At 49.0% G+C, this 20,123-nt stretch overlaps 1 protein-coding gene across 2 annotated transcripts in view; it reads right to left on the reverse strand.

Annotated features, from left to right (window-relative positions):
• The window catches only part of Bap60 (Brahma-associated protein 60), a 327,819-nt gene that overhangs the window by 46,297 nt on the left and 261,399 nt on the right, over positions 1–20,123 (reverse strand). For both annotated transcript variants that reach the window (XM_075682910.1, XM_075682911.1), the window contains 2 exons: positions 3,905–3,959; positions 2,989–3,069 (listed from right to left, as the gene is read on the reverse strand). In XM_075682910.1, the coding sequence (XP_075539025.1) occupies positions 2,989–3,069; positions 3,905–3,959 (136 nt within the window). The remainder of the gene's footprint in view (positions 1–2,988; positions 3,070–3,904; positions 3,960–20,123) is intronic.

The following is a 20,123-nucleotide window of genomic DNA, read 5'->3' on the forward strand; positions in this document are numbered from 1 at the left end:
CACCTGCGTTTGACTGTCCTCCAACAACTTCACCACGCTCCTTTGACTGGACACTTGGGCGTCTCGCGCACATACGACCGTGTACGCCGTCGATTCTTTTGGGATTCTTTTGGCCGGGTCTCACCCGCTCCGTGCGACGCTACATTGCCGCTTGTGAGCCCTGTCAGAGCCGGAAGGAGCCCTCCACACGTCCAGCTGGATGTCTCCAGCCGATCGACATCCCACCGGAACCCTTTTTCCGTGTTGGTCTAGACCTTCTTGGACCGTTTCCTCTCTCGGGCTCCGGAAGTAAACGGGTCGCCGTTGCTACTGATTATGTTACGCGGTATGCAATCACCAGAGCCCTTCCGACAAGTTGTGCTACTGATGTTGCTGACTTTCTGCTCTATGACATCATTTTAGCGCATGGTGCTCTGCGCCAATTACTCACTGACCGTGGCCGCAGCTTTCTGTCGGCAGTCGTCAAGGACATCCGCCGCTCCTGCTCGACAAAGCACAAGTTCAGCACGTCCTACCACCCACAGACCAACGGCCTCATGGAGCACCTCAACCGTACCATCACCGACATGCTTTCAATGTACGTTGCGACCGACCACCATGACTGAGATCTTCACTTACCATATGTGACGTTCGCGTATAATTCAAAGCGTCACGACACCGTTGACTATTCACCATTCTATCTCCTATACGGCCGAGAACCCGCGTTGCCCTTGGACACTTTGTTGCCCTCGGCCACATGTTCAACCACTGAATATGCCCGCGACGTGATCGCACACGCCGACCACGCGCGCCAGCTCGCCCGCACCCGTCTCGAGGCCTCACAGGAGCATCAGAGATGCCTCTATGATTGCCACCATCGCGACGTGCACTTTACTCCGGGTTCTCTGGTGCTTCTCTGGTCACCCATTCGACGTGTGGGCTTTTCAGAAAAGCTGCTGTCGCACTACACTGACCCATACCGCGTGGTGCGACAAGTGATCGATGTCACGTATGAAGTCATCCCCGCCGACCTGTCAGCGTCATCGTCGGCTGCAAGTGGCATCGTTCACGTGGCGAGACTAAAGCCATACCAGACACCTTTCACCGCGGATGTGTAGATTAAGCACCAGGACGGTGCTTCTACTGCCGGGGGTGTTGCTACAGAACAGCCGCCACAGTGGGGCTGCACTGAGGAGGAAGAAGACGACGTCGGCCCGCTTGATATAGCATCGCCATTTTGGCCTTCTGTTAGCTTCCTTGTAAATAAATTGTATATAGTATTGGGCTCCAGCTACACGTAACAATACGATCTTAAGCCCAGACCACACGTACGCTTGTGGACGCGTGCAAGCTCGCGTTCACGCGCCCACGCATGCGCAGACGGTGCAGCATGGCTCGTACGCGTCGAAACGCGGCGTGATCTCGGGGAACAGCTCCGCTCTGTTATCGAGCGCTTCGGTTGACTCGCGTCGGCGCGCCTAGCTACGCAGCTACGGCGCGAAACATTCAACTCTCGGTGAAGCAGATTTATATCATGCAAGAGAGTGGTTCTTCTTTCCTTTTTACGCTGCTCTAACAGCTATAAAAATATTACAATTACGTTTATATAAATTGAAGCATTTTAAAACACTGTCGATAACAAAGTACGAAGCGGTGCCTACCAAGGCGTCTGTGAGTGAGCCCAGTGAGCGCGCGCTGTCGCGCGTCTTTGTGGATGCAAACCGCCATTACTCGCGAGGCGCGTCAGGCGTTAGGCGCGCGGACGCGAGCTTATGCGCGTCCGCAAGCGTACGTGTGGTCTCGGCTTTAGAATAGCACATATGTCATCCAACAAGCTGAGAAATCAGCTAGTTAACATAAAGGATCGGCTTGAAAGCAAGAATTACCCTGGTGTCATCTACAAGGTACCATGCGCAGACTGCAGTTACAACGGCAAAACTAGCAAATTCCCGAGAAGATTAAAAGAACATCAAAGGGACGTCTCCAAAAAGAAAAAAAGCCTTGAACACCCTTGCCGAACACGCCGATAATCGCAGTCACCACATCGGTTGGGAAAACGCTGCTACAACAGCTAAGGAAAAGAATTCGATGATGTGACTCTTGCTAGAATCATTATTTATTCAAACTACGGACAACAGTATCAACAAGACTGATAGAAATCTGCCTGCCAACTACACCCGTTCTCTATGTCACATTTTGGCATAAAAAAGACTTGCGGCTCTTGCCCGCTTTTAGTATGATCAAGGAACCGCCGTACGGGTCCCGAAATGTCTCCATGTTATTTTCACCCTGACTTGGTCAGTGACCGCAATTTCTTCATCATCATGTTACCTGACCAGACGAGCTTTCGTCGAACTCTTGACTACAGAACAGGGATCCTCCTTGTGAAATGGTGAATGTTTTAAAAGTTTTTAAAGAAAATGATGGGACTCAATTCCATTACGGATGTTTCTAAGAATAATGAACGGTTGAACGGCAGGTCTGGTGGTTCCGATGTGGAGTGAAGTTTCATAGTAAAATATTTTTGTGCGCACAATTCACAAGGACACAATGAAGGGGGACACACGAGCGCTTACTCAAAACTATCTTATTTTCGGAAAGATATGGAACATATATACCCCAGCTATCAGCGCTGAGCGTGTGCAAGAAGAGTGGTCAGTAAAACAGAAACAGATTAAAAACAGATTAAGAAGGTTCAACCAGTAATACTGGTTGAACCTTCTTAACCTGTTTTAATCGATAAAGGCAGTTATTGCGCTCCCAACTTCGCATCAATTTTTTTAAAACAATGTGTGAGCATTATGCAAGTATATATGGTAATCATACAAGGGAAACCAAGGAGCAGGTTGGAGATTATAAACTCTGCCCCCAATGTAAGGAGGCTGAAATGGTTATTGGCTGGAATGCACAAAGACGATACCAAGCTCGAGTGTTCACTTGGCAACTTTTGCAATCTAGTGCAATCCCGTGCTAGTGCATGGCTGAAAAGTGTTTCTAGCGACATACTACCTTGTTGTCCAGGCCCTGGATCTCCTGCTGGTTGGCTGTCGACAGGATGAAGCTGTTCATTTGTGCCTTCAGTGGGTCATCCTGCGCACAGCAACGGGCAACGTCAGTGTTGATAAGCCGGCCTTAGCAAAATGGACACACTGTCAACAACTCCACTATTACAAAAGGAGGTGTGCAGGTCATGCTTAGAGATGAGTATACCAGGACAATTTCAGGGACAGTATGGGCACCTGCACACACAGTCATCCTTAATATGAAAGCCTAGGCTCCAACCCTTTTGTTCAACAGCAAAATTCCGAAGGTGAGCATGTGTGTGTAAACACAGCAGGAATGCATTCAAAGCTGGAATGTGGCCAGGAATCGAGACCCACAACCTTCGCAACTGTGGCAAGGTGCACCTGTGACAAATGAATGGAATCATCGGATTGTGGAACGCAACTTTGGCCATACCAGCAGTGTGGGTGGCAGACTGTGGTTCTCACAAAAGTGAACTCTAAATGAGATGATCGTACTTTATGAAATCTTCATGGGATTCTCAGAGAAACTGTCTCACAGTGTGTTTTACGGAAAGCAGAGTTCATTCAAAACCTATGCCTGATGGGAGATTGCCCATGGGATAGAATCCCCTAAATGCTATTGCATTACATATCTCTCGGGCAATAATGTGAGGAGTTTTTGTAATGCACACACAAACTTTGCCTTTGGGTAGAAAATGGTACAGAAATTATCTCAGATTTCCTGACCACCCACACAACTATGTTATAGAGCAATGCAAATGCCTTTTGTTCAGGCAAATAAGGGGTTGAATTTCAATGACTTAATTATGGAAAAACACAAGGAGACAAACACTGGTTCTTACCAAATACAGACAGTGCAATATAGGAAGCTTAGTAGATATGTTTAAAAAAGGGCTCACCACTTCAACGTCTATGTCGTAGCACGCCGTCTTCTTGGTGTCTGGGCCTTCGACACTGGCAAGCCATGCGTGAGAGAAGTTTCAAGCTCAGGGCATGCAGACTTGGCAGTATGAACTAATAATATTGAGAGAACTTCTTGCTGGGCAAGTCGGTGTCAATTCATTATACCTATTTCTAAGGCACCAAAAAACAACACATAGCACACAAGATAGGACAATGGGACAGAGAACCCTCACAACTACTTTATTTTTACGGAAGACACATTGCCCTCTCTTGTGTGCTGTGTTTTGTTTTTTGGCACGTTAAAAACAAGTATAATAAATTGACACTAACTTGCCCAGCAAGAAGTTTTCTTAGGCCATATTTCTAGTACAGTAGGCCCGTCTATGTTTGTGCAATCTCCATGTTTCATTGATGAATAGATTTAACTTACCGTCGTCAACACCTGTCGCACAAGGAGCATCACTTTCTGCCTCAAGAATGGATTGGTTAGCACTAAAGTAAGCGCCCTCTTTTGCCCGGTGCTACCGTCTTGGGGACATGTGAAACAAATGAGCAGAATTCTCAGGTCGGAGCTATGACGCCAAATTCGTCTGCTTAACGATCTTTGCACCGCTTGCTTGGCACAATATCCTGCCTGTATTGCTGGAAGGAACATTCATTCTGTCAAGAGATTGGCCTCCCAGATGACCGAACAGCTCTGCAAGTGCATGCTGAACTTTCTGCTCAATGAAACAAGAAAAAAACAAAAACAAACAAACAAGGCGAAAATTTGGAGTGGGTCAGTGATTGTGGGGGATATTCATCTGCCAGATAAGGTGACGTCTGTTCTTCAGCAAGCACCCCAGTTTTGTTTCGAACCAAAGGTGTCCCTGTATGAACTGACTGCCGCGAATTGTCGAATTTCTAGGAAGGCCAATGCAGAAGAGCAAGAAATGTGCCTTCTTGAGGAAGTTGACTGCCTTTTGAAATGTGGTTACCCAAAGCCTACACAGCATCTGGAAATGTCAGCTGGAGGCACTGTCTCATTCTTTAGCAATACATTTGCCGACCGATAAATTTGACACCGATAGTTCGGACATGCTCAATAATTCGGACTGCTTTGCGGCATCGTAATGTGTAATGACGACTAAAATTTCGGACAGCCACCAGCTCTACATTCGATCGTCCGGACTCTGTCCGTGGCTGTAGCATACGCCAACTCTGCCACTCTTATCTGCTCTGGCAACATCGAGAAGACAAAATGTATGGCCTCAGAGACGTGAGACATCAATTAAAGGGCCTCTTCGAATTTCGGAGTTCTGGCAGCCTGCTGGCAGCCAGATGGCAGCCAGCTAGTTCCGGTTCTGACAGGAAGTCACGTGGGCTGGGATCACAAGACAACCCGAACCTGCCGGAAGTTTGCATTTGCAAAATCAAACGCCAGTACAGCTGGCCAAATGTAAACGTTCTACCAGCATGGCAGCGACCGGCGTGGCCGGCTCGCGCTCGGCATAGTCGGCCCATTTATGCATTGCCAACTTGAAAATATATAGTTGCATTCAGATATACGATGATGTGTGGTGTTTTATGGCGCAAGGGCCAGGTTTGACCAAAGAGCGCCATGACATGTGGTAATGTTGACGATGTACTGTGGATGACATGCACAATGAACTCATCATGGTAGATGTGATATGGCTGTAAAAGGGCCTAAAAAAAAACTTACGCTGTAAGTGGAGTGGAATATATAGGTGGTAAAATAATGACGGTGACGAGGAATTGATGTGGGCTATGGGAATGGGCTTTCGTAAAAAGATGATGCAATAAAACCGTAACACTGACTCCAGAGTTTCAAGAGAGCCCTTGAATGCAGGGCTGTTAGTCGTGTGCTTAAAAGTTACCTGGCCAGATGATTTTCAGGGTGTCCGTTTCGGCTAAAAACTCTAAGACTGTTTGCAGGTTAAAAAGAGGTTCATTGCTAAGAAAAAATGCAGGGTGAAGGGGTAAATTTTCGCGATATGCAGCAGGGAAATACTTTTTCCTCTCTGTTTCTATTGCAGGGCACTCAATAAGAGCATGGAGGACAGTGAGATTATAGCCGCACTTAGCACAAGTTGGAGGATCGCCTCCAGTCAAGAGATGAGAGTGGGTGCCGTATGTGTGGCCTATCCTTAATCGGCAAAGAAGTACTTCCTTGTACCTTGCTATTTTCCCATTTATCCAGTTCCCCGGTTTTGGTTTTATTATATGAAGGTTATTCATTTTTTGTGTATCCCATTCGCCCTGCCAGTGATTCCTCAATTTACTGCGTAGAAAGGGCTTTAGGTCAGTGGCAGGGATGGGGATATTTGAATCTGCATCGCTAAAAATTACTGACCTAGCACTTTCGTCAGCAGCTCCGTTGCCTTTTATACCTTTGTGACCAGGTACCCAGCATATTATAATCGATTGATTGCACATATATGCGGAACATAACAAGCTATACAGCTCATTAAAAACCGAGTTCTTATGCTTTCGTAAGCTAATTAGGGCTCTCACTACACTTAATGAGTCAGTAAATACAACAGCCTTAGCGATATTTTTTAGCCGTATGTGTTGAATAGCCTTAAGAATGGCGTATGCTTCCGCTGTAAAGATACTGGTGTATGGGTTTAGTGGTCCAGATGTTGAAAGTGAGGGTCCCAGAGCTGCGTAAGCAACACCAGTTGGAGACTTCGAAGCATCTGTGTGAAATTCATCGCATGAGTACTTTTCCTTGAGTTCTATAAAATGCGAATATATGTGTGCCTCCGGGGCTCGTTTCGATATTTCTAAGAAAGAGATGTCGCATTGGATAGTCTGCCACTCCCAAGGCGGTGGAAGCCGTGTAGGAGCCATTAGGTCATTGTGTAAAAGAGGGACCCCTGTTTTTTCCGATAGTGCTTCCAATCGGAAGGACACAGGAGGCCTAGTGGCTGGGCGGTTACGAAACAGCCTAGCAGTGGACAAGTCACATATAGTGAAATGACAAGGATGTTTAACATCTGACCTAACTTTAAGGGCGTAGGAGAAAGTTAAATATGTCTTTTGGTAGTGCAACGACCATTCGTTTGACTCGACGTAGAGGCTTTGCACAGGGCTAGTCCTAAAGGCGCCTGTAGCAAGGCGGATACCTAAGTGGTGAATAGGATCAAGCATTTTCAGAGCACTAGGTCCGGCAGAATTGTAGACTATTGCTCCGTAGTCAAGGCGAGTTAATATTAGACTTTTGTAGAGCTTTAAAAGGCACCGCCTGTCGCTTCCCCAAGATGTACGTGACAAGAGCTTCAGCAAGTTCATAGACTTGAGGCACTTTGATTTCAGATACTTCAAGTGTGGTACAAAAGTTAGCTTACTGTCTAAAAGGATTCCTAGAAATTTGTGTTCATGGCTCACAGATAGCCGTTCTCCATTTAGATCTATTGCGGGGTCCGCCATTATGCCTCTCTTGTTAGAAAATAGGACGCATGTACTTTTTTGTGGGTTTAGTTTGAAACCGTTCTGGTCCACCCACTTAGATAATTTATTTATGCAAAGCTGTACTTGTCGCTCGCAGATACTTAAGTTACATGATTTGAAACCTATCTGGATGTCATCCACATATACGGAATAAAATATAGTATGTGGTATGGCAGTCTGGATAGCGTTCATTTTGACAATAAAAAGAGTGCAGCTCAGCACACCACCTTGTGGAACACCAGCCTCTTGCGTAAATGGACGAGACAAGACGTTACCAACTCTAACACGGAACGTGTGATTGGAGAGGTAACTCTGAATCACGTTCAGCAAGCTGCCTCGAACTCCCATTTCAGACAGGTCACGGAGGATTCCATAGCGCCAGGTTGAGTCGTATGCCTTTTCCATATATAAAAATACTGATAGAAAAAATTGTTTGTGGACAAAGGCGTCTCGGATATTTGTCTCGATGCGGACAAGGTGATCTGTTGTGGATCTACCCTCCCGAAAACCGCACTGAAATGGATCGAGTATCTTGTTGCTTTCAAGAAAATGGATGAGGCGACGGTTAATCATTTTCTCAAACAGTTTGCATAGACAACTAGTCAGAGCTATGGGCCTGTAACTGTTGCGTGAGGAAGGGTCCTTGCCCTCTTTGAGGATAGGAATCACGATTGCTTCTTTCCAGGCAGAAGGAATGTAGCCGGCAGAGAACATGGAATTGAAGAGTGACAGTAGTGTTTCTTGGGTTTCAGGGTGTAAGTGTCTGATCATCTCATACACTATTCTGTCACTTCCTGGAGCGGACTTGTTGCAACAGTTCAGTGAGGCCTGGAACTCAGCAATACTAAATGGACGATTGCATGGTTCATTTGATGTGCTTTTCCGACCCAAATGCAGCTGTTCTGCTAGTCGCTGGTATTTTAGGAATGTTTCTGTGTAATGGGCTGCACTAGAAATGTGCTCGAAATGTGCTCCTAGACAATCTGCCTGATCCTCCAGAGTGTCTCCTTGTGTATTCAATAAAGGTAAGGGGTGAGTTTCGCGGCCTTTTATTTTGTTAACCCTGCTCCAGGCTTTTCGTTCGTCTGTATACGAGTTAATGCTGTTTATGTAGTTTTTCCAACTTTCGCGTTTAGCGCGGCGGCGCGTTCTTCTACCTTGCGACTTGATCGCCTTGAAATTAATCAGATTCTCTGTGGTTGGTGAGTTACGGAGGAGGGTCCAAGCCTTGTTTTGCTTTTTCCTGGCTTCCCTACACTCCTCATTCCACCATGGGACACGTCGTTTCGAGGGCGAACCATTTGTTTGGGGAATGCATACCGATGCAGCCTCAATAATGAACGCTGTTATGTACGCTACTGCGTCGTCTAAGGTAAGTTCAGAGATATCATTCCAGGGCAGCTGCGTTAGTTCGCGAAACTTTGTCCAGTCGGCTGAGTCGACTTTCCATCGAGGAAGATGTGCATGACAATCACTTTGTTTTTTAAGGTTTAGTACGATGGGGAAGTGATCACTGCCATAAGGGTTATTAATGACATCCCACTGGAGATATGGCACAATTGTACTAGACGCTATGCTTAGGTCTATCGAAGAAAATGTTTTATGTGTAGGGCTGTAAAATGTTGGCTTTTTCTTGTTAAGCAAGCAGGAACTTGAAGTGAATAGGATGTTTTCTATAAGCCGTCCTCTCGCATCACAGCGCGAATCCCCCCACAGTGTGCTATGCGCGTTTAGATCACCGACGACAATGTAAGGGTGACGAAGCTCATCAATAAAGCTTTCAAATGTTGCGCTAGAGAGTTGATAACTTGGGGGGATATATACAGACGTGATGGTAACTAGTTTATTGAATAGAACTGCTTCGATAGCCACTGCCTCAAGAGGAGTTTGGAGTTGCAGTTGCCGACAAGCAACGCCTCTGTCGACTATTATTGCGACACCACCGGACGATGCAACAGCATCATCTCGGTCTTTCCGGAAAATAACGTATTGCCTAAGAAAGTTTGTTTGTGTCGATTTAAGATGTGTCTCCTGAACACACAGCACCTTTGGATTGTATTTGTGTAAGAGTTCTTTGATATCATCGAGGTTGTGGATCAGGCCTCTCACGTTCCAGTGTAATATTTGTGTATCCATCTTGTTTGTGTTTATGTGCTGTGTGTCAAGAGATATCACTTAGGTTGGTTCAAGGGACCTTTCCAGGCCCCTTGATGCGGGGTATTTCTTTTTTGTTGGCGCGCTCCAGGGAGCAACACCGTGCCTTCGGCGTCTGAGACGCCGGAGAAGTTTTTGTTACATCCATCGCCTCGTCAGAGGCGCTGGATGACGCCCGCTCAGCGGGCACGCGCGGGGGTTTTTCGGGCCTGTCTGCGCGAGCAGTGGCCCTGGGACCGGCAGGCTCGGAGGTCTGCTGGCCCTTCGTCGTAGGGGGCGGAAGAGCCGTGGCTGCTCCCGCCAGGGGGGCTGATGGCGTAACCGCCGTCACACTCCGTGTGACTTGCGCGGCCACCTGAAGATGTAGCGCTGCCCCCCGGCGCGCCACATCGGTGTAGGAAGGACTGGACTGATTTTGGAGTGCGAAACGCTTACGTGCTTCTGGAAATGATAGGTTCAGTTTTACTTTCAGTTCTATGATTTGTTTCTCTTTTTTCCGTGTAGGGCATGATCGAGAGTAGGCAGGGTGGTCTCCTTCACAGTTGGCACAGTGGTTTGTTGATGTACAGATGTCCGAAGCGTGTTCAGAAGAACTACACTTGGCACAAGTAGCACGTCCTCTGCAGTTCTGTGACCCATGCCCAAAGCGCTGACACTTGAAACATCGACGTGGATTTGGGATATACGGTCTCACCCGAAGCTTACAGTAACCGGTTTCTATTGTTTCAGGTAGGTTGCAGGTTCCGAAAGTAATGATTATGTGTTTGGTAGGTATTTGCTTGTCATCTCGCCTCAATGTTATTCTTTGAACTTTGACTACGTTTTGGTCTTGCCATCCTTCAAGCAGTTCGCTTTCGCTCAGTTCGAGGAGGTCATCTTCTGAGACGACCCCGCACACTGTGTTCATTGATCTGTGTGGGCCCACTGAGACGGGAATTTCCCCAAATGCTACAACTTTCGACAGTTTGTCATACTGCACTTTGTCGCGGAGTTCGAGAAGAAGATCGCCACTTCCCATCTTCGTTACCTTATAGCCTGGGCCAATTGCTTCAGTGAGAGATTTCGCTACAACAAAAGGTGAGATCATTCTGACGGTTTTCTTATCGTGCTGACTATGTACAACGTGGTACTTTGGAAAAGATTGTTTTGGCTGCATGAAGAAAGTGAATGTTTCATCGGTGCGTCCCCTCTTCAGGGAGCGATCAGGTAGCGGAGGAAAGTTATTTGCCATATAGAGCTGGGAAATTCAGCGGCGATGGTGGCCACCCACCACCGAGCCCAACAAGGGGACACTACAAGGTTGGAAGATTACCTGCAGACGCCAGCCATGCATCGCCGCTATAACCTAATATATATATACCCAAGGCAGGATATATTACACACGGTTAACCCTTGCCGCCAGGAAATACGGAAGTAATAAGAAGTGAAGAGAAGACAGGAAAGATGTAAAAGTGGGAGAGAAAGACGAAGATTGGCGAGGAGGACAGGAAAAGGCGACTGCCGATTTCCTCCAGGTGGGTCAGTCTGGAGGTGCCGTCTATGTGAAGCCGAGGCCGAAGAGGTGTGTTGCCTCCGCCGGGGGGGGGGGGGGGGGGGAGGGGGGGGGCCTTAAAGGTCCAAACACCCGGCATCGGCTCAACCCCCAGGATCCCCTTTTCCCCAGACACGGCTAAGCCGCGCACGGCTACACGCGGGAGGGTCCGACCCTCATGTGCTCGGGTACGTGGTGTCGCAACACACCAAACGCCTGCTTACGCAGACGCCCCTGCGGGGCATTCAGAGATACGATCACCTTCGCGTGACTCGGTGAAGGATGCGTACTGGGCCAACCTCGCCTTGTGCAGCGCAACACACGGCCTCCGACGCGGCAGATGACAAGACGCGAAATCGTGATTGTATACTCGAAAGCGATAGCTGGAGGATCCCTGCTCGCAGCGACCCCGTCGCCCAACGGCGACATTGATGAGTTGGCATTGTGTCATCACAAGACATAAAAAAGCAGGTTATCAGGTACGTCTCATACGCATAAAATTTTGCACCGACCTGCTTGGGCTTCGATTTCAGAAATTTTGTTGTGGCTGATGGTGCTTTTCATTTTGACCCTAAGGAGCTGGGGACGCGGCTGGCACATGAAAATGCATGCCACCTGTGACCAGCAAAACGTTCCACACGAAAAACAACATTGGTAACAATCATGAGAGCAATAAGCCAATGTATGTGTGTCTTATGTACCGAGTGCAATCAGTGCATTGTTAGATCAACGGCCTGCAGTTTGAACACATATCGATTTGGACCTAAGCATACGACGGAGAGACAAAGCTGCAAAACCTTTGCTAACTGCAGAGAAAGGAGAGATATACATATGCGAGATATGTGAAAAGGAAGGCCACCAGAGAAAGACGAACCCAAAATGTGCCGCAATGTGTGAATGAGCGTCCACAACTTGCGTGGAACACAATGCAGATAACATGCATGCATGAGAGCACGGCGCGCTGTTCACCGCCACGAAGGAGCAATCAGGGGTCACACGCACGAAAGCTTCAAACGGTTCACCACTGCTGGTATCAGACCACTTCGCAATGCGGAACGGAGCGTTAGCCCCTAAAAGGATAACGCCAGAAGTAAGGAAATCCGAAGATGACCGTAGACAGTTGGCTGAGCGAGGTAAATTTAAAGGGACACTAAAGGTTACTATTAAGTGAACGTGGACTGTTGAAATACCATCCCAGAAACCTCGAAACGCTTGTTTCGTGCCAAGGAGAGGCTTATTTTAAGAGAAAATACGTTCTGAAGCGTCCGCGAACCTCTAGCGCAGTTCAAATCGCCCGCCCTCCGATTGAGGAGTACTGAATCATGGTCTCATAGTGACGCTGCGCCATCGGTGAGTAGAACGGCGTCCGCAGACGGCGCTACGGCTTTTCTGCGCAAAACGCAAACACGCAGCCAGAAACAGAGCCAAGACAGAGCCGACAGCAGAGCGAAAGCGGGAGTATGGTGGCTAGCGGAAGGAGAAACGCGCGACCATAAGCCGGTACTTTATTCTATGATGCAAACTTCGACGCTCGTCACAATGGACCCTGACAATGACAGATTGGCTCGCGATGCTGGGCTCAACTCCGGCGATTTGAGCACTGACAAGCGCGACCTGCTGCTGAGGGCTCGCGCTGCCCACGTCGTTGCGTACTACGACGGCGGCCTCGACACCGGCTCTCCGGAGCGGGAAAGCAACAAGGGCTTCCCATGACATCACATGGACGTGGCATTCTCGCTGCTTGTTCCAAATGAAAGTTTCGTGAGCCAGCAGAACCCGCACAGCACGACGCGATGACGAAACTACTGAAACTCCAAAGCGTGCGCAGCGCACAGTCGAGCGCGCACAGTCGAGCGCGCGCAGTCGAGCGCGCGCAGTCGAGCGCGCGCAGTCGAGCGCGCACAGTCGAGCGCACAGAGTCGAGCGTGCAGAGTCGAGCGAAAACGAAATCTTTCGACCTCCCATACTACTGAAGGGTAACGTCAAAATGTTATTTTTTCTTAGAATCGAATAGACGTAGACAAGTAGCATTTTCTTCCGTCTTATAATCGAATGAAATGATATTTTTAATACGAGTAGTTGAGTATTAGTAACACAAATTATGAGGAGTGCTTTCATCATCGGGCTAGTACCGGAATGTCGCTGGGGGGTCTCAAATCGTGTCATGCACTTACCTCAATTTCTCGGTTACTAAAGCTCTGTTCGCGATTAGATTGACACCTTAGACGTTCTAGAACATTGCTCTACCACTTTAACTTGACTTTCTGGTAACCTTTAGTGTCCCTTTAAGTCCTCAAGCGCCCGCGTTGCAATCCGTGAAGTCCCCGCAAAGATAGCAGCGAGCACCCATCGCCTCTTTTAGTCGTCTGCTAGCCAGAGAACTTCCAGAGAGCAGCCAGACAAAAATAGTCCTGGCAGGTTCTGGCAGCCCACGGGTAGGCAGAATCATCCAGCCCGAGCAAAACGAACGCCCGGTGGAAGTGCGTCGCGCGGTGGGCGGAGCAACCAGAGAAAAATGAAGACGCTCTGGCTGGCTCTGGCAGCCCGTGGGTAGCCAGAAGATGAAAATCGAAGAAGCCCACAGCCTTAAAGATTGCACACTAGAATGGTAATCCCTGAGGCCTTGCCTTGGTCAGAGCACTATGCCTCAGAGATTTAACTGCACATGCCGACCTTGCAGGATTTGCTTGAATCTCAATAGGTTGCATCAACATCGTAATCATCAAATCCTACTCCGGCCATAGAGTTTCATACAATATACTAGAGGGAACTCTGGCGATGCAGTCATTGACCCACCATGGGAATTATGGGAAGTACATGGATTTGTCTGATCTTTGTGCTTGTGGATTCAAACGTTCTTATGGCTTTGCATATCATGCTTTATATGCCTTCATTGTCATAAATTTCACAGCAACCTATACTCTTTTAAGTGCAGAAGACGTTGCAAACAAGCACAATCACTACTAATTGCAAAGATTAAGCTTGTTGAGTTGGCCAAATCGAAACACGCCATGCATCTCAAGGCAGTGGCATGCCCACCATAAATTCATAAGGGCGTTTCACATCACTTCTAGATGCATGCGTCCCTGGCTTAATGGCTTCAATATCAGGCTTCTGTGCTAGAGGTCCTGTGTTCGAATCCTGCCGTCAGACAATTTTAATAATGCTTATTTAATTATTTATTACGCAGTACATTGTTGAGAAGTGCAGCGGTGGTGTAGAGGTAGAGCATCCGCCTCGCGTGCAAGAGGACCACGGTTTGAATCCCGGTGCCACGCAATTTTCCACTGGACTATAAAAAAAAAATCCGCGTGTTGATAAAATTGCACAAAAAGGCCTGGAGGGCGGCATTATCCCGATGACCAGAACCGGTAACGCACTCCCTCACCAGAGCAGGATTGGCCACCCTGGTGCAGTACTTGGCCACAACTTGCTATATGAATACAACAATCAAACCCCGGCCCTCAGTCCCCAGCAGCTGCGAAGCAACTGACCACGGCGGCAGTCAGACCTGCGATGCAGCAGAAGGTGCTAAGAATTCCTGGTTCTGGACAGGCCGCCATTGTAATCTGAACCTGGCAACATTTAACACTAGAATGTTATCTAGTTAGACGAGTATAGCAGTGCTATTGAAGGAATTAGAGGGCAGTAAATGGGATATAATAGGGCTCACTGAAGTTAGGAGGACGAAAGAAGCATATTGTCGCAGTACAACGCGGACAGTAGACAGGGAGACGTTCAAGAGCTGCAGCACAACTTGTTCAAAATACAAAACAGGCCAGAGACACGTCTTCTTCGTCCTCGCCGAATCCCACTGACCCACTAGACGAAATCCGTTAATGTCTCTATCTTAGTTGTTGTCTGCATAGAAGAATAGACGCGTCATTTGTCCCTCCCTAAGAGAGCATCGTCCCGATGCTAGACCAGAAGTGTCACTTGCGGAATTAAGGGTCTCTCGCATAGTTATTCGCTCACATACGGCTTCATGCGGACAACGTGCACAAGTTCAGGACAGTGCGTGCGGCGCCGCGTACAATTGGGACTATCGGGGACGACCTCGTACGTGACGTCACTGAGTCGGCGCAATACTCGATATAGTCCGAAGTATCGCCTTAACAGCTTCTCGGAAAGGCCTCGTTTTCGTATGGGTGTCCAAACCCACAGTCTGTCACCGACGCCATAGATTACTATTCGACGGTGAAGGTCATAGCGCCCTGCGTCGTAGTCTTGCTGCTGGCAGATCCGCAAGCGCGCGAGTTGCCGAGCCTCTTCTGCGCATTGCGTAAACACCGCGGCGTCCGTATCAGTGTCGTCAAATTCATGTGGAAGCATAGCATCCAACATCGTTTGTACATCCCGCCCATGAACAAGGGTGAATGGAGTCATGCGTGTCATTTCTTGTTTCGCCGTGTTATATGCAAAGGTGATATACGGTAGGATGTCGTCCCAATTTTTATGTTCAACATCCACATACATGGAGAGCATGTTTTCACTTGTTTTGTTTAGGCGTTCTGTTAATCCGTTGGTCTGTGGATGGTAGGCGGTTGGTTTCCGATACGCCGTTCCACTTAGCAGCAAGACGTGATCTAAAAGCACAGCAGTGAATGCAGTTCCTCGGTCTGTTATTACGACGGTTGGTGCACCGTGTCGCAACACAATGTGCTCAATGAAAAAACACGCCACCTCTTCCGCTGTGCTTCTCTGGATTGCCTTTGTTTCAGCGTAACGTGTGAGATAGTCGGTTGCTACGATAACAAAGCGATTCCCGGCAGTAAAAGTAGGAAGCGGACCCAATATATCCATTCTGATTTGGTCAAATGGTCTTCGAGGAACCTGGACGGGTTGCAGGAGGCCGGCTGGTTTCGACGGAGGCGACTTGCGCCTCTGGCAGTTGAGGCAAATGCGGACGTGATGTTTCACGGCGGTGTTAAGTCTCAGCCAGTAGTACCTCTGCTTCACTCTGGCCAATGTTCTCGTGTAGCCTAAGTGACCAGAAGTCACCTCGTTGTGACAGGCTTGAAGTACTTCCATACGAAGAGCTGCAGGAATGACGAGCAGATGGGGGGACCCGGTCGAAGAAAAGTTTCTTTTGTAGAGGACTTTGGCCCGCAAACAAAACGACAACAGGCCTCTTGCGAAAACTCTAGGCGGTTTCGCAGATCTGCCCTCTAAGTAATTGATGAGCTCAAGCAACTCAGGGTCGTCCCGTTGTTGTTGGGTGATGGTGGATGTGTCCAGGACACAAAGAAATGCAGAGTCTTCGTCGGGTGGAGCAGATGACTCTATCGGCGATCGAGACAGGCAGTCAGCATCCGTGTGTCGTTTCCCCGACTTGTACTTGACAGTCATGTCAAACTCTTGCAGCCGTAGGCTCCAACGCGCCAGTCGTCCCGAAGGGTCTTTAAGGTTTGTCAACCAACACAGTGAATGGTGGTCGCTGATAACTGTGAAGTGGCGGCCGTACAAATATGGGCGAAATTTCATAACAGCCCATACTACGGCGAGGCATTCCTTCTCAGTTGTGGAGTAATTGGCCTCTGTGTGTGAGAGTGTTCTGCTTGCATAGGCAAGTACTTTTTCTGTGCCCTCCTGCCACTGCACAAAACAGCTCCCAAGCCAACATTGCTGGCATCAGTGTGGAGAAATGTAGGAGCGGTCTCATCAAAGTGAGAGTCGTTCCTCTAGCCCGGACGCGTTATCACAAGTTTCAACACCCGTGCATTGCTTTAGTCGTCGACTGCTAGGCCTTGCCCCGGAGTTCTCCCCTCTTCAACCACCTCTCTCTAGGAGCTTCCCAGATCTCGCAATGGCCGAAACCAGCCCAACGCAAGCACCCCAAAGCAGCCGGTTTTCCAGTCCACAGCAAGTAACCGTTCTCCATCCTCTGGTTCCCGATCGCTATCGCGGAGCAGTCTTCGAAAACATTGAAGACTGGCTTGACAAATATGAACGCGTCGCACAGATTAATCAGTGGACTGAGCAGCAAAAGCTCTCCCACATCTATTTCGCCCTTGACGACAGCAGCCGTACTTGGTACGAAAACCGCGAAGCTAGCCTAACAACATGGAATGACTTTCGCCAGAAAATCACAGATACTTTTGCGAGTGCCGACCGACACGACCGTGCCCAGCAGATGATGGAGCTACGCGTACAACAACCTAATGAGTCGGTAACAATGTTCGCCGAGGACATGGCCCGCCTCTTTCGCAGAGCCGACCCGAACACGACTGACGAAAGAAAGTTGTGCTACCTCATGCGAGGTGTAAAAGAGAAGTTGTTCGCGGGACTTGTGCGGAACCCACCAGTCACCGTCACTGACTTTATCAAAGAGGCCACGGCTATTGAGCGGGCCCTTCACCAGAGATGCAGACAGTACGATCGACTGTCCACCAGCACCACAATCAATGCCGCCGCACTGACTGACGAGTATCAGAACCCCTTGCGGGAATTGATCAGAGAAGTCGTCAGAGAAGAAATTCAAAAGATTCTGACACCGACAGTGGATAGACCCGTAGCGTCAATCGCCGGAGTGGTGCGTGACGAAATCAGGCAGGTGTTACCGGCAACCGATCTGCAAGATCACCAAAGTCCCATGACCTACGCAGCCGCTGTCCGATGTCCACCACCCGTTACAACCACACCGCCGTACCACCAGCCTCCGACAGTCAATCCTTGGTCGCCGCCGCAAGAGGAGGCTTCGAAGCGCGCACCCGTCACGCAGCTACAGTCATACCACCAGCCGCCGTTCACAGTGCCTTGTCCAACGCTGCAAAACGACACTATGAGACGGCCACAATTTCGTAGAACCGACGCATGGCGCACCGTGGATAGGCGCCCACTCTGTTTTCACTGCGGAGGCGTCGGCCACATTTCGCGTCATTGTTGCCATCGCGACACTTCTTTTCGACCTTTTCGTCCATGGTCCTATGGTCGACGTGCAACTGACGACTCCATGCTATGCCGCGACGAAACTGCTTTTCAGGGACCTCCAATAGCACACCCGAATGACGAATCTGTGCCGCATGTTCAGTCCGATTTCGACCGTCGGTCACGCTCTCCAACCCCTCCACGTCAGATGCCTTCCCCTACTAGACGTACTTTTGCTGACCTCCGAGGATGAAGGTCGCCCAGCCCACACCGGGGAAAGTGAAGGCGGCGACCTCTGGGGGTAAGGTTGCAGGCCCCACCGCAAGACAATAAAAAGCCCCCGACACTCTCGCCGCAGAACGACGTGAAGCCGACAAACCCCGATACCGAAGAAATTGTGAGCGCCGAAATTGATGTTTTGGTGGATGGACAGCCGGTAACGGCGTTAGTTGACACTGGTGCCGACTTCTCTATAATGAGTCAGGAACTCGTCCTCCGTCTGAAGAAAGTAAAGACGCCATGGATGGGACCCCACATAAGGACGGCAGGCGGGCAATTACTGATGCCTATTGGAAGATGTACTGCTAGAATTAGCATTCGGGATTCTTCTTTCGTGGCCACTTTCATCGTTCTTCCTGTGTGCTGTAAGGATTTGATTATTGGAATGGATTTCCTTAAAGAATACGGCACCGTAATTAACATTCCGGACCGCATGGTGACGTTTTATAGGAGCCCTGGTTTAGTCCATTGCTTATCGCCGCAACGCAACTCCTTTCGTCTAGCAGAAGACGACGTCGTCATCCCACCTCGATCATGCACCCTTGTTACGGTAGCATGTGACACAACGTTTCATTGCGAGGGAGTTGCCGACCAAATAACCACGTTGTTGCTTACTCACGGTATCTCGGTCGCGCGAGGAATCGTAAATGTCACAGACGGCGCACTAACTTGTACTAACCAATTTTAGCGCAGAGCAACGGTATTTTCCAAAGGACATGGCTGTGGCTTATTTTGATGGTGTTGCGGATGTTCGAGGCTGCTGTTTACTACTCGAAGAAGCACCTACGCAAGGCCCAGCTTCTGCACTCGACGTCAGCACTGCTTTGTCGCAGCACGAACGAGAGCGGCTCCTCACGCTATTGTCAAAGTTCAATGACTGCTTTGTGTCGATGTCCAGCGTCGGACGGACGCCTCTAACGAAGCATCGGATAATTACAGAGGATACGGCAAGACCAATTCACTAAAATCCTTATCGTGTGGCTCCCAGAGAATGTGAAACCATACAACAACAAGTGACAAAAATGCTGGAAGACGACGTGATTCAACCATCAACGAGTCCCTGGGCATCTCCTGTAGTTCTAGTTAAGAAAAAAGACTGCAGCTTGCGTTTCTGCGCGGACTACCGAAAACTAAATCAAGTGACAAAGAAAGACGTGTACCCGCTTCCCCGTATAGATGATTCACTCGACAGGCTTCGTCACGCGCGTTACTTCTCTTCAATGGACTTAAAAAGCGGATATTGGCAAATCGAGGTAGATCCGAGAGACCGTGAAAAACTGCTTTTGTGACGCCAGACGGCCTATACGAATTTAAAGTCTTGCTTTTCGGCTTGTGCTCTGCCCCTGCTACATTCCAACGCCTCATGGATACTGTGCTTCAGGTCTGAAGTGGAAAACCTACTTAGTGTACCTGGACGACGTCATCGTGTTCTCCGCAACTTTTGAAGAACACCTCCAACGGCTTGAAGCGGTTCTGCAGTCCATCCGGTCCGCCGGCCTCACCTTGAAGCCGGAGAAGTGCCACTTTGGCTTCGGGGAACTACAGTTTCTCGGTCACGTCGTCAGCCACGCAGGTGTTCGCCCAGATCCTGAGAAAATTGCGGCCGTAGCACAGTTTCCAGTACCAACCGATAAAAAGGCTGTCAGGCGCTTTCTGGGCCTCTGTGCCTATTACCGCCGGTTTATTGCGGACTTTGCTCGCATTGCATCGCCGTTAACTCGCCCGACGAGAGACGACGTTGCTTTTGTATGGGGCGACGAAGAGCAAGGTGCATTCACTGACTTGCGGGAACGTCTCCAGACACCTCCACCAGTGTCGCAGTACAACGCGGACAGTAGACAGAGAGACGTTCAAGAGCTGCAGCACAACTTGTTCAAAATACAAAACAGGCCAGAGACATGTCTTCTTCGTCCTCGCCAAATCCCACTGAA

The sequence above is a fragment of the Dermacentor variabilis genome, chromosome 2 (assembly GCF_050947875.1).
Source record: "Dermacentor variabilis isolate Ectoservices chromosome 2, ASM5094787v1, whole genome shotgun sequence".
Classification (NCBI taxonomy): domain Eukaryota; kingdom Metazoa; phylum Arthropoda; class Arachnida; order Ixodida; family Ixodidae; genus Dermacentor; species Dermacentor variabilis.